Source organism: Megascapheus bottae, chromosome 17 (assembly GCF_031878675.1).
Source record: "Megascapheus bottae isolate mThoBot1 chromosome 17, mThoBot2.hap1, whole genome shotgun sequence".
Lineage (NCBI taxonomy): Eukaryota > Metazoa > Chordata > Mammalia > Rodentia > Geomyidae > Megascapheus > Megascapheus bottae.
In genome coordinates this window covers 921,418-935,651 of record NC_143525.1, presented here as the reverse complement: position 1 = coordinate 935,651, position 14,234 = coordinate 921,418, and the positions used below count along the sequence as shown (strand labels likewise).

At 42.0% G+C, this 14,234-nt stretch overlaps 1 protein-coding gene across 1 annotated transcript in view; it reads left to right on the top strand.

Moving 5' to 3' along the window:
* Positions 1 to 4,186: 4,186 nt before the first annotated feature.
* Ankfy1 (ankyrin repeat and FYVE domain containing 1) overlaps positions 4,187 to 14,234 on the top strand; it is a 59,699-nt gene continuing 49,651 nt past the window's right edge. The window contains exons 1-2 of the mRNA XM_090349339.1: positions 4,187 to 4,375; positions 8,929 to 9,047. Coding sequence (XP_090205465.1) covers positions 4,212 to 4,375; positions 8,929 to 9,047 — 283 coding nt within the window. The 5' untranslated portion in view covers positions 4,187 to 4,211. The remainder of the gene's footprint in view (positions 4,376 to 8,928; positions 9,048 to 14,234) is intronic.

The window sequence follows — 14,234 nt, the reverse complement described above, 5'->3', positions numbered from 1 at the left end:
GCACTCCCCTAGAGTCCTGCTGCCTTCCACAGGTTGTGCCTACAAAGATTTCCATTTCTATTACCTTCCAGTAGCTTCACAAGTTGAAGAATAAGCCTTCAACATGAGCTTTCTGGGGATACTTTCAACCTAAATGGTTACAGTTGTTAGAATTGTTGACAGTAGCTGTGGGGAAACTGCTTGAGGATGAAGCAAGTTGGACAGGAGATGGCCTTGCAGGCACCATCAGAATTTGGAGGATCTGATAGGGAGAGGGGGCCAAATGGCCCAAGGCTAAGAGATGAAAACTATAGCCTTGTGGTTCTTCATAGCAAGAGCCCTTGATTTATAGAGGTATCATTTGGGACAATTGTTTGACTTCCCAGACCTCTGCCCCATGAATACTCCAAAGTCAGAGAAAGAAATGTCATGACTGTTTACTTCCTCAGAGAAGCTAAATTATAATGTCTGGGCCAGGAGTGTAGCCTACTGGTAGTGTGCTCGCCTAGCAGGCACGAAACCCTGGGTTCAATTACTTGGTACCACATACATAAGAAAAACCAGAAGTGGCGCTATCCAAGGACAGTGCCCAGGCCTTGAGTTCATGCTTCAGGACTGGCTTTTATTTTGGTCTGCATTGGGCTAGGAATACGGTTTTGTGATAGAGTGCTAGCCTTGAGCAAAAGAAGCTCAGGGACAGTGCCCAGACCCCAAGTTCAAGCCCAGGACCAGGGGGTGAGGTGTCTGTATTAACAGACTATTAAAGCTTTGTTGTTTCTTGTTTTTTAATCTTATTTTTTAAATGCTAAGATACAGTTGTAGCCTTGTGTTTTTGTTTTGGTTATTATAAACTATAATAAAAATAATTTACTTTGGGCATGATGGCACAGCCCTATAATCCTAGCTACTTGAGATGCAGAGGCAGGAAGTTCATGAGACAAACTAAGGTAATAGAACTATCTCAAAACTAAAACCGAAAAAAAAAGTTAAAATTCTTAAAAGTGTGAGGGGACTGGAAGTATGGCTCAAGCACTGCATGCACCAGATCTTGAGTTTTATCCCTCGTAGTAGGGAAAACAAAAAACAAACATTTAATTTGTATGTGCGCACGCGTGTGTGTGTGTGTGTGTGTGTGTGTGTGTGTGTGTGTGTGTGTTTGCCAGTTCTGGGGCTTGTACTCAGGGTCTGAGAATTGTCCTTGGCTTTCTCAAGTCTAGAGCTCTACCACTTGAGCCACAGCTATGTATGTGGTAACAAGGAATCCAACCCATGACACTTTTTCCAGTAATTAAAAGTTTTCTTTTTTTCCTTTTTGTCGGTTGTGGGGCTTGAAGTCTGGACCTGGGCTTGGTCCCAAGACTAGTGCTCTACCACGCTGAGCCATAGGATCACTTCAGGTTTTCTGGTGGTTAATTGGAGGTAAGTATCTTAGGGACTTTTCTTCCCCGACTGGCTTTGAACCATGATCCTCAGATCTCAACCACCTCAGTAGTTAGGATTCAGGTGTGAGCCACCAGCACCTGGCAGAAATTAAAAGGTTGTTTTGTTTTTTTGTTTTGTTTTGTTTTGTTTGCCAGTCCTGGGCTTGAGCTCAGGGCCTGTGCACTGTCCTTGGACTTTCTCAAGGTTAGAACTCTACCACTTGAGCCACTTGAGCCACTTGAGCCTCAGTATCACTTCTGGCTTTTTTTTTTTTTTTTCTTCTATTTATGTGGTACGGAGAAATCGAACCCGGGGTCTTCGTGCATGCTAGGAAAGCACTCTACCACTAGGTCAAACTCCCAGCCAGAAATTAAAAGTTTTGAGAGCAAGTATGTCTCATTTTGTTTACCATTGTCCAGTGTCTGGTACCCAGTAGACACTGGTGAATGTTTGTTGCAGTGTACTAGGATTTGAACCCAGGACTTTGCGCCTGCCAGAAAGGCATGCTTAGCACTTCAGACACATCTTGGTCCGTTTTGGTTTTATCTTTCAAATATAGTCTCACATTTATGCCTGGGCCAACCTGGACTCTGATCCTTCTATTTACACTTCTTGTATAGCTCGGATGACAGCATCAAACTACCATTTCCCAAATTTTTGTTTATTGGTAAGATGATCTCATGAACTTTTTTTTTTTTTTTTTTTTTTTTGCCAGTCCTGGGCTTGAGCTCAGGGCCTGAGCACTGTCCTTGGACTTTCTCAAGGCTAGAGCTCTACCACTTGAGCCTCAGCACCACTTCCGGCTTTTTTCTATGTATGTGGTGCCGAGGAATCGAACCCGGGTCTTCATGCATGCTAGGCAAGCACTTTAACCACTAGGCCAAGCTCCCGGCCCCGATCTCATGAACTTTTGCCCAGGCTGGGATCAAACCCTGATCCTTCCTATCTCCTGTCTCCCGAGTAGCTAGATTTATACATCTGAGCCACTGTGCTTGACCCTCTCTTCCTCCCTTCACCCTCTCTTTCTTCTGACAGTCTTGCTAATTCTCAGGCCTCTTCTCCTCAGCCTTCTAAGTGGTAACCTTCAGTGGATCTCATCTCTGTGTGTATGCCAGTCTTGGGACTTGAACATGGCCTGAGTGTTGTCCCTTACCGTTTTCCTTCAAGGCTAAAGCTGTTACCATCTGAGCTATATCTTCACTTCCAGCTTTTTGATAATTAATTACAGATAGCAGTTTAAGACTCTTATCTTCACTTTACACTCAAAAACTGGAAGTGGTACGTACTGTGACTTAGGTGTTAGAATGTTAGCCTTGAGCAGAAAGAGACTTGGGGACATTGCACAGGCCCTGAGTTCAAGCCCTCCACCAACACAAAAAAAAACCCCACAAACATTCCTGCCCAAGTTGGCTTTGAACCATTATCCTTGGATCTCAGCCTCCTGAGTAGCTAGGATTACAAATGTGAACCACCAGTGTCTGGCCTGAACTTTTTATCTCTTCTAGCATAGCAGTGAAGTATGACTTGTTTCTCTCTTCTTTTCTTTTTCTTTTCTTTTTTTTTTTTTTTTTTTGCCAGTCCTAGGGCTTGAATTCAAGGCCTGAGCACTGTCCTTGGGCTTTCTCAAGGCTAGAGCTCTACCACTTGAGCCACAGCTCCACTTCTGGCTTTTTTCTGTGTATGTGGTACCGAAGAATGGAACCCAGGTCTTCATGCATGCTAGCCAAGCACTCTACCACTAGGCCAAGCTCACAGCCCCATGACTTGTTTCTGTGCGAACCCTTATGGACTGACCCGATGGTGAGGGAGAGCAGTGAATGTCTGTGCTCATAGGCCAGCCCTTTTCTTAACGAGCTTTATGACTTTGGGCAAATTTGCAATCTTTCTATGATCTAGTGTTTCTATCTTTTTTTCCAGGGGGTGTGGTGGAGGGGTTACTGGTACTGGGACTTGGAACTCAGGTTCTGGAAGTTGTCCTTGAGCTTTTTTGTTTAAAGGTAGTGGTCAACCACTTGAGACACAGCTCCACTTTCAGCGTTTTTAGTGGTTAATTGGAGATAAGAGTCTGATGGCCTTTCCTGCCTGGGCTGGCTTCAAACCATGGTTTTCAGATTTCAGCCTCCCGAGTAGCTAAGATTACAGAGGTAAGCCATGGAGCATTGGCTTTCTAGTGTTCTTATCTTTAAAGTGTAGCTGGTAATAGTACATAAGGAGGTTGTCATGAGATTACGTGAGAGAGTTCATGTAAAGCTTTTAGAAAAGCATGTAACATGTGAAAGTTCTATAGCACTATTCGTGATTTGAAAAATACCAATAGGATATTCTTTTTTTTTTTTTTTTTTTGCCAGTCCTGGACTTGAGCTCAGGGCCTGAGCACTGTCCTTGGACTTTCTCAAGGCTAGAGCTCTACCACTTGAGTCTCAGCACCACTTCCGGCTTTTTTCTATATATGTGGTACCGAGGAATCGAACCCGGGTCTTCATGCATGCTAGGCAAGCACTTTAACCACTAGGCCAAACTCCCGGCCCCTAGGATATTCTTCTTTTCTTGACAAAAGAAAGATTAAAACATTTGCATAGGAGGTACTTATCATGTTTTATGTATATTTCTGACTTTCTTGGACTGTTGACCAGCACTGGAAACAAAGCTATTCTTGACTTGTATGAGTTGCCCAGAATTAGTAGAATGCTCAGGGAGAATGGTCAGTTTTTGAAGCTTTCCCATGTGCTGTCCTGTTTGCTTTCCACCTGCTTTACCTTTGCTTCCTTGTTTCCCTTACAGAAGAGGTGGCTAAGTTGGAAAAGCACTTGATGCTTCTTCGACAAGAGTATGTCAAGCTGCAGAAGAAACTGGCAGAGACAGAGAAGAGATGCAGTCTTTTGGCCGCACAAGCAAACAAGGAGAACAGCAGTGAGTCCTTCATCAGCCGTTTGCTGTCGATAGTGGCAGACCTCTATGAGCAGGAACAGTACAGGTGAGCTGCTGGGCACAAAGGGAAGTGAATCCTCAACCATGTCATAATGCATGACAGCTCTCTTCATTCACTTTCTTTTTTCCTCCCCCTGCCCCCTGTCTTAATTAGCTTCTATTAGGGGGAAATGCATTATTACCTTTCCACACATTTTGCAATGTACTCTAGGCAATCTTACTCTTCTCTATTATTATTATCTTTTGTGTGTGTGTGTGCCAGTCCTGGGGATTGAATTCAAGGCCTGGGCATTGTCCTTAGACACTTTTTGCTCAAGGCTAGTGCCCTGCCACTTGAGCCACAGCATCGCTTCTGGCTTTTTGTGAGTATGTGATTCTGAGGAATTGAAACCCAGGGCTTTATGCATGCTAGATGAGCATGCTATCACTCAGCTATGCTCCTGGCTCCTCTCTACCATTCTTGCTGTTCCTCTTCCCTCTTTTCCAATCATTCGCTTTCTCTTTTCCTTCCTTCCTTTTTTATTTTCTTGCTTGTCCTTTCTCCTTCTCTTCTCTTCTCTTCTCTTCTCTTCTCTTCTCTTCTCTTCTCTTCTCTTCTCTCCTCTCCTCTCCTCTCCTCTCCTCTCCTCTCCTCTCCTCTCCTCTCCTCTCCTCTCCTCTCTTCTCTTCTCTTCTCTTCTCTTCTCTTCTCTTCGGTACTAGGTTGTGAACTCAGGGCCATGTCCTTGCTTTGGTGTTTTACCATTTGAACTACATCTCCAGTTCTTCCTTATTCACTTTCTGATGCTTGAACTGTGGGTCTGAAGATCTTGCTTGTGTTTTTTGTTCATTGCTGGTGCTTTCCTACTTGCAACATGCCTCAGTTTTCTGAAATTTTTGGTACTTTGTCAGGATTATAAAGGTTTTTGTTTTGGTTTGTGTTTTGATTTTTTGTCCTGAGTAGCTAGGATTATAGACACGAGCCACCAGTGGCAGCATAAAGTGTGTTCTAGGCAGTGTACCATACAGAAGTATGGTATAACTTATGTATGTCAGACATTAGATAGAAATAATATTCTTTTTGGATCTTGCTTTAAGTCGATAAGTAAATTTATGTCAACGATAGTTTTTCTTTCTTCTCCCATGTACTAGTTTTTGTTTATGAAGGCCTTTCAACATATTAAATAATTTTAAAGGGGAATGTGAAAATAAGAGAAAGACAAATATAAGCAGAGTGATGATAAGGAATGACTTTGCCTTTCTACTTATATAGCTCTGTCCTTGCTCTCAGCAACCCAACTGCTTTTCTCTCTTAGCATTTGACATTTCAGAGTTAAACACAATGTTTGTTCAGGAATCTCTTTTCATATAATGGTATGTCATAAATATGGACGTGGTTTGTAAAAAAAGTTTTTTGTTTTTGTCTGTCGTGGGACTTGAACTCTGGGCCTGGGAGCTGTCCCTGAGCTTTATCAGCTCAAGGCTACCACCCTACCCCTTGAGCCATAGCACTACTTCCAGTTTTCTGGTGATTAATTGAAGATACGAATCTCACTGGCTTTTTAGCGCCTGGGCTGGCTTTGAACCTCCATCCTCAGATCTCAGCCTCCCGAGTAGCTAGGATTACAGGCGTGAGCCACCACTCCCATCAAAGTTTTTTTTTTTTTTTTTTTAAAGGTAAGATCTTACAATGTAGCCTCACTTACCTTGAACTTGTGATTCTCCTGCTTTAGTCTTCGTTCTGGCTTGTAGCACCAGACCCTACTTCAATCTACTTCATTTCTTAGTATTTGTTAGATCTGAATGTAAACCATTGTTTATTTAACATTGTTTGAAGATAGCAGCAGTGTAGTCTCAGAGCTGTCATCATTTTTTATTTATTTATTTATTTTGGTCAGTCCTGGGGCTTAGACCCAGGGCCTAAGCACTGTCCTTGAGCTTTTCTTAATGCTAGAGCACTAAGACTTGAGCCACAGCACTATTTGTTGTCATGGTCTTTAAGCTTTGTATTTTTCTCTCTCTTTTTTTTTAACCAGTCCTGGGCCTTGGACTCAGGGTCTGAGCACTCTCCTTGGACATTCTCAAGGCTAGAGCTCTACCACGTGAGCCTCAGCACCACGTCTGGCTATTTCTATGTATGTGGTACCGAGGAATTGAACCCGGGTCTTTGTGCATGCTATGCAAGCACTCTACCACTAGGCCAAACTCCCCTCTCTTTTTTTTGTATTAAAGAATTTATTAATATTGATTTTTACATCATATTTCAAATGACATGTTTAACAAACAAGTGTTCAAGAAAGGAATCTCTATATACAATCACTGGCACTTAGTTTTTAGAACATAATCAAAATTAGGCTATGGGTTTGTATATCATAGATACATATTAATTTATGAAATAAAACATTATGTCTATAGAGTCATAGGTTTTTATGTCTATGTAGTTATGTTTATATTTCCAATACCATGTCCATATCATTGGGTATGCAAATATTGCATCCTCACTCTTGTACTGTTTGGGTCTAATAGCCACATATTAAGGATACCATGTGCCTTTTGTTCCTTTGGTCTTCACTTGTCTTACTCAACATGATTCCCTCTAGATTCATCCACTTCGCTGTGAATGCCATTATTTTATCTTGTCTGTTGGCTACGTAGAGTTCCATTATATATATATATATATATATATATATATATATATATATATATATATATGGCACATTTTCTGTGTCCATTCATCTGCAGTAGGGCATCTGGATTGTTTTCATCACCTGGCTATTGTGAATAGTGCAGAGATAAACATAGCTGAGCAGGTGTCTTTATCATGTCTTGGGTTATGATGTTCAGGGTAGATGCCCAGAAGGGGTATGGCGGGATCGTAGGGAAGGTCAATTTTCAGTTCTTTAAGAAGCCTCCACACTGCTTTCCAGAGTGGCTGAACTAGTTTACAATCTCACCAGCAGTGTAGTAGGGTTCCTTTTTCTCCACAACCCCGCCAGCATCTGTTATTGTCTGAGTTCAAAATCTTGGCCATTCTTGTTGGAGTAAGGTGGTTGGTATCTTAGGGTTGTTTTTATTTGCATTTCCTTTATGACAATGGATGATGAACATTTTCTCATATGCTTTTCTGCCATTTTAATCTCTTGCCATGCACAAGCATTAACTCAAAGTGGATCAAAGACCTCAGTGTCAGACCGGAAACTGTGAAACTGCCACACGATAGAGTAGGAGAGACACTAGAACTCACAGTCAAAAGATTCCTGAACAGAATCCCAGGGTCACAACAGATTGGAGAGAGACTCAATAAATGGGACTACCTAAAAATAAAAAGTTTCTGCACAGATAAAAGCATAGTCGCAAAAGTAGAGAGACAGCCAACCAACTGGGAAAATACATCTGACAAATGCTTTATATCCATATCCAGTATCTAGTTACAGGGAACTCAAACTAATCCTTCCCAAACCCAACAAACCATTCACTAAGTGGGCAAGGGGACTAAAGAGAGACTTATCAGAAGAAGAGATTAAAATGGCAGAAAAGCATATGAGAAAATGTTCATCATCCATGGTCATATTTTTCTCTCTTTGATGATTTATCTATATTTACTCTTTATAAAACATTTCACACCTGTAATCCTAGCCACAAGGCTGAGATTTGAGGAACCTGTTTCAAAGCCTGCCCAGCACAAAAGGACCTCTTATCTACAATTAACTAAAAGAAAACAGGAAGTGGCACTTGTGGCTCAAGGGGTAGGGTAGTAGCCTTGAGCTAAAGAGCTCAAGGACAGTGTTCAGGCCCAGATTTTAAGCCCCACAACCTACCAAAAAAATAATCTTTTTTTTTTTTTTGCCAGGGCCTGAGCACTGTCCTTGGACTTTCTCAAGGCTAGAGCTCTACACTTGAGCCTCAGCACCACTTCTGGCTTTTTTCTATATATGTGGTACCAAAGAATCGAACCTGGGTCTTCATGCATGCTAGGCAAGCACTTTAACCACTAGGCCAAACTCCTGCCCCCCCCCAAAAATAATCTTTATATATGAATATTCATCATCTAATTTGCAGGTTCACCACCATAAGGGTTTCATTAGAGCTGGGCATGGTGGCTTATGCCTGTAATCCTGGCTGCTCAGGAGGCTGAGATATGAAGATCAAGGTTCAAAACCAGCATGGGCACAAAAGGACCTGAGACTCTTATCTCCAATGAACCTCTAGAAAAACGAGAAGTGGGGCTTGGCTCAAGGGCAGGGCAGTAGCCTTGAGCTGTAGAACACAGGTACAACTCCCAGGCACAGGGATAGGGTAGTAGCTCAGGGACAGCACACAGGCCTTGTTCAAGCCCCTTGACCCACCCAAAAAAAAAAAAATCTTATTAGGAAATGTATTTGAAAACAGTATCATATATGAATTCAAGTTAAAGGTTAGAAAAAATTCCCAGCAATATATTATTACAATCATGGCCTAACATATACAAATAATTGTTGCTGATTATTTTCTTTTGCAAATACATAGTGATCATTCAATACCCATCTGTTTGTCAGCTGTGAATCCTAGCTATATCTAATTATAGCACTTTTGATAATTATGACAATTTTCTTATTACAACTTTTTTTTTTTTTTAATCAGTGACCTGAAGATAAAGGTTGGTGGCAGGCATATCAGTGCACACAAGTTTGTCCTGGCAGCCCGAAGTGACAGCTGGAGTCTGGCTAACTTGTCTTCCACTGAGGAGCTGGACTTGTCAGGTGAGGCTCTAACCTATCAGCGACACAGTGACAGCTCAAAATCTTAGCACATAATTGTGGTTTGTGATTTCAAAATATTTTTGGTTTGCTGAAAATGAAGTACTTTCTTACCAATTGATGGCAGATACAAGGAACTTAAATAACCAGTGAATTTCTATAGATTGTACTCTGGATACTTGTCTTTAATCCCTGGTTAACGAGTCATAAATATTTGAGTATTATAGTGTTCTTAGGAGTTATAAATAACTTTCATCTGCTGATTTCATATAGTTGTTTTAGAAAAATATTTTCCTCTGCTCCAAGAAAGTTCTGCTGTTAGGTTGCTTATGTCTATATTTCTGTGAGTGTGTGTGTGTGTGTGTGTGTGTGTGTGTGTGTGTGTGTGTGTGTGTGTGTGTGTGTGTGTGTGTGTGTGTGTTTGGCCCTTCTGGGGTTTATTGCAGCAGCCCCTTAAAATTATGTAACTTCCAGAGTGCTTTTTTTTTTGTGGTAGTAGAACTAGGGATTTAACTCAGTGCCTGGCCCTTGTTAGGAAAGCCATGCCCAGTCCATTGGTTGTTTTCTTTTTATCCTTTTTCTTTCCTTTTTTCTGTTGGTCATGGTCTTTTCTTTTTTTGTTGGTCCTGAGCATTTGTCCCTGAACTCTACAGTAGCTCAGGGCTACTGCCCTTCCCCTTGAGCCACAGTGCTACTTCTGGTTTTCTGGTGATTCATTGGAGATAAGAGTCTCACTGACTTTTTAGTGCCCGTGCTGGCTTTGAACCATGATTCTCAGATCTCAGCTTCCTGAGTAGCTAGGATTACAGGCGTGAGCCACCACCCAGCTTTTTTTTTTTTTTGCCAGTCTTGGGCTTGAGCGACAGCACCACTTATGGCTTTTTCTGTTTATGTGGTACTGAGGAATCCAACCCAGGACTCTACCACTAGGCTAGCCCTGCATCGGTTATTTTTGGGGAGGGGTTCTTTATGTTCAGGCCCATTCAGACTGTGATCCTTCTACGTGTGCTTTCTCTGTGTTTCTGGGGGTGACAGGTACAAAGCCTCTGCACCTAGCTATTGTGTTTCCCCTGTAGTTGGGATAATAGGTGAATGCTATCATGTCCAATTGTTGGTTGAGATGGAATCTCTTGCACTTCTCTTTTGCCTGAGTTGGCCTTGATCTGTAGTCCCCTGATCTCTGCCTCCCAAGTAGCTAGGATTATAGGCTTGAACCACCACACCTGGCCTATTGCCTGTTCTATTTTATAGGTACCAAAATAAGAAGTAGCAGTTACTCTAAAGAATAACAGTATTCTTTTCTTCAACACTAAAGGCTGGCAATCTTTAGAATTACATGTGTTTGTATCTGTGTGTGTGTGTATGAGAATGTGTGCAAATGAATCATGGGCCATGTGTGAATGTGTGTGAATGAATCATGGGCCCTGAACTCTGGGCCTGGGCACTGTCCCTGAGCTCTTCAGCTCAAGACTAGTGTTCTACCACTTGGAGCCATACTGCCACTTCCAGTTTTTTGGTTTTTTTTTTTTTTTGTGCCAGTCCTGGGCTTGAGCTCAGGGCCTGAGCACTGTCCTTGCTCTTTCTCAAGGCTAGAGCTCTACCACTTGAGCCTCAGCACCATTTACGGCTTTTTTCTATGTATGTGGTACCGAGGAATTGAACCAGGGTCTTCATGCATGCTAGATAAACACTCTACCACTAGGCCAAACTCCTGACCCCACTTCCAGTTTTCTTGTGGTGAATTGGAGATAAGAGTCTCACGAACTTTCATGCCAGAGCTGGCTTTGAACCATGATCTTCAGATCTCAGCCTCCTGAGAAGCTAGGATTACAAATGTAAATCACTGGCAGTATTTAGTTTTTTTGTTTTTTTGCAAGTTTCAGGGTGGAGCTCAGGGCCTGAGCACTGTCCTTGGGTTTTCTACCACTGGAGCCACAGTACCACTTCTGGCTTTTTCTGTGTATGTTGAACCAAGGAATCAAACCTGGGTTTTCATGCATGCTAAGCAAGCACTCTACCACTAGGCTAAACTCCTGGCCCTCAGTCTTTAGAATTTTAACATTTTAATCTGTGTGATTATAGATATGTTACTTTGTTTCACTATAGTAATCTCTTTACATGTTTACCTAATAACTATGTTTTATACCTTAAATTACATATTAAATAAGATTCATTTTAAAAGAATTATAATTGAGACCAGAGATGGCAGCACACACCTCTAACCCCTAGCTCTCAGTAGGCAGAGGCAGGATTTTTAGTTCTAGGCCAGTCTTGGCTATGGTCCTAATTATTGAATTGTAATACACCTACTCAGGAGGCTGAGATCTGAGGATCGCAGTTCAAAGCAGGCCAGGCAAGAAAGTCTGTGAGACTCATATCTTCAGTTTCTACCAAAAGCCAGAAGTGGAGTTGTGGCATGGTAGCTCAAGTGATAGAGTGCTAGCCTTGAGCATAAAGGCTCTGAGACAACACCTGGTCCCTGAATTCAAGCCCCAGAAACATAATAAGAAAGAAAGAGAAGGGGGAAGGCAGGGGCATTTGTAGATTATGAAAGTTGTTGCCTGTGTAAAAATTCTGCGTTATGTCTTTGTTCAGAAGGTTAGAGGATTATAACATGGCTTCTGCCAAATGAAACTCATTCACTTTTTTTTTTTTTTTGCCAGTCCTGGGCTTGGGCTCAGGGCCTGAGCACTGTCCTTGGACTTTCTCAAGGCTAGCACTCTACCACTTGAGCCTCAGCACCACTTCCAACTTTTTTCTATGTACGTGGTACCGAGGAATCGAACCCGGGTCTTCGTGCATGCTAGGCAAGCACTCTACCACTAGGCCAAACTCCCGGCCCCTCATTCACACTCTTTTGGAGGAAACAGGATATAAATAAAATATTTTAGTCCAGCCCACAATGTACATTCTTGCAGTTGCTTTACATATTAACTTAAGGCAGAAGAGAATAAGTTGTGCTGGTAAGGAAAATATTAAAGGAGCAATACCTGAGTGATGTCATAAAGATTAAGATGTTAATTTTATGGATTTAGAAAAATTCACTGAGTGAATTCTCAATCATTAGAATTTTGTCTTTGGTTTGCATAGACACACACACACACACACACACACATCCTAGTATTGGAGCTTGAACTTAGGGCCTCAAGCTTTTTTTTTTTTTTTTTTTTTTTATTTTTTGCCAGTCCTGGGCTTGAGCTCAGGGCCTGAGCACTGTCCTTGGACTTTCTTAAGGCTAGAGCACTATCCCTTGAGCCTCTGTACCACTTATAGCTTTTTTCTATGTATGTGGTACCCAGGAATGGAACCCAAGTCTTCGTGCATGCTAGGCAAGCACTCTACCACTAGGCCAAACTCCTGGTCCTCAAGCTCTTGCTTGTGTTTTTTACTCATTGCTGGGCTGTTGCTTTCCCACTTGCAACATGCCTCCATTTTCTGAAATTTTTGGTATTTTCTCATGATTATAAAGTTCTGTTTTTTGTTTGTTTGTTTGTTTGTTTTTTGTCCTGACTAGCTAGGATTTTACAGATAAGAACCACCAGTGTCTGGCCACATAAAGTGTGGTATTTGACTTTTCTATGTCAGATTAGATAGAAATAATACTCTGTTTGGGTTTCCTTTAAGTAGTTGAGTTAATTAGCTTATTTAACCATTTTGTATGTATACTTGTGCTAAACATATTAAGTATGGGGATGTGGTGGGGTATAGTCTTAAGGCAGGAAAGTCTATGGGATTTTTTGTTGTTGGTGGTGGTGGTGATGGTGGTGGTGGTGGTTATGGGGCTTGAATTCTGAGCCTGGGTACTATCCCTAAGTTCTTTAGCTCAAGGCTCCAGCACTTGAGCCACAGTGCTACTTCTAGTTTTCTGGTCATTAATTGGAGATAAGAGTCTCATAGTCTTTAGTGCCCGGGCTGGCTTTGAACCTTGATCCTCAGATCTCAGCCTCCTGAGTATCTAGGATTATAGGTGTAAGCCACTGTACCTAGCTTTGTGAGACTCATTATTATTATTATTATTATTATTATTATTATTATTATTATTACTTGCCAGTCCTGGGACCTGAACTCAGGGCCTAGGCACTGTCCTTGGACACACCCTGCCCCTTTAGCCACAGCGCCACTTGCAGCTTCTTCTAAGTACATGGTACTGAGGAATCGATCCCAGGGCTTCATGTATGCTAGGCGAGCACTCTACCACTAAGCTATGCTACCAGCCATCTTAGCTTATTATTTATTTATTTATTTATTTATTATTGCCAGTTCTGGGACTTCTAGTTCTTACACATTTCCTGCCCTGCTGGCTTCTCTTGAATTAGTAGTATTACAGGTATGAGCCACTGGCGCCCAGCCTTGACTACTAATTCTTAACTTAGTATGGATGTTTTGAAGCTGGGGTGCATGATTTATTTATTTATTTATTTTTGGTTGTGGGACTTGTACGCTGGGCCTGGGTGCTGTCCCTGAGCTCTTCAGCTCAAGGCTACTGTCCTACCCCTTAAGCCATAGCACCACTTCCGGTTTTCTAGTGGTTATTTGGAGATAAGAGTCTCATGGGTTTTAGTGCCCAGGCTGGCTTTGAACCAAGATCCTCAGATTTCAGCCCCCTGAGTAGCTAGGATTACAGGTGTGAGCCATTGCACCCAGCAAGGTGCATGATTTTTGAAGCAAAGAACTTTTGGTTCCCTGGCATGGTGCTTTTAGGGTATGAAGTCATGCAGCTTTTTTGGAATGTGTTCTGGGTCCTGTTTAGCTAAGCTGCTTTTCCTCATTTGCATTTTGATTAGGAAAGCTATGCACTGAAATACCATATAGGGAGATTCCCCTGTGCATTGGTCCCAGAATAGTTTCCTAAACTCTACCGAGGCACCTCTCTCACAGTGCTCCAGCAAGCTTGGGAGGAGCTGTGTGGCATTTCAAGAGAGCCAGCAATCCTCCTTATCTACTGAGTAATGTGCGACAACTAGCTTAAAGATTGCTCATTTCAGCACTAAATTCTGGAATGTTCTTTGTAATGATATAACAGTTTCAAATGTATTCACACAGGGTTTTTGTGGTTGTTGTTGTTGTTTTGTTTTGTTTTGTTTTTTGCCATTCTTAGGCTTGAATTCAGGGCCTAGGCACTGTCCCTGAGCTTCTTTTGCTCAAGGCTAGTCCTCTACCATTTGAGCTACAGTACCAGCTTTTTCTGTT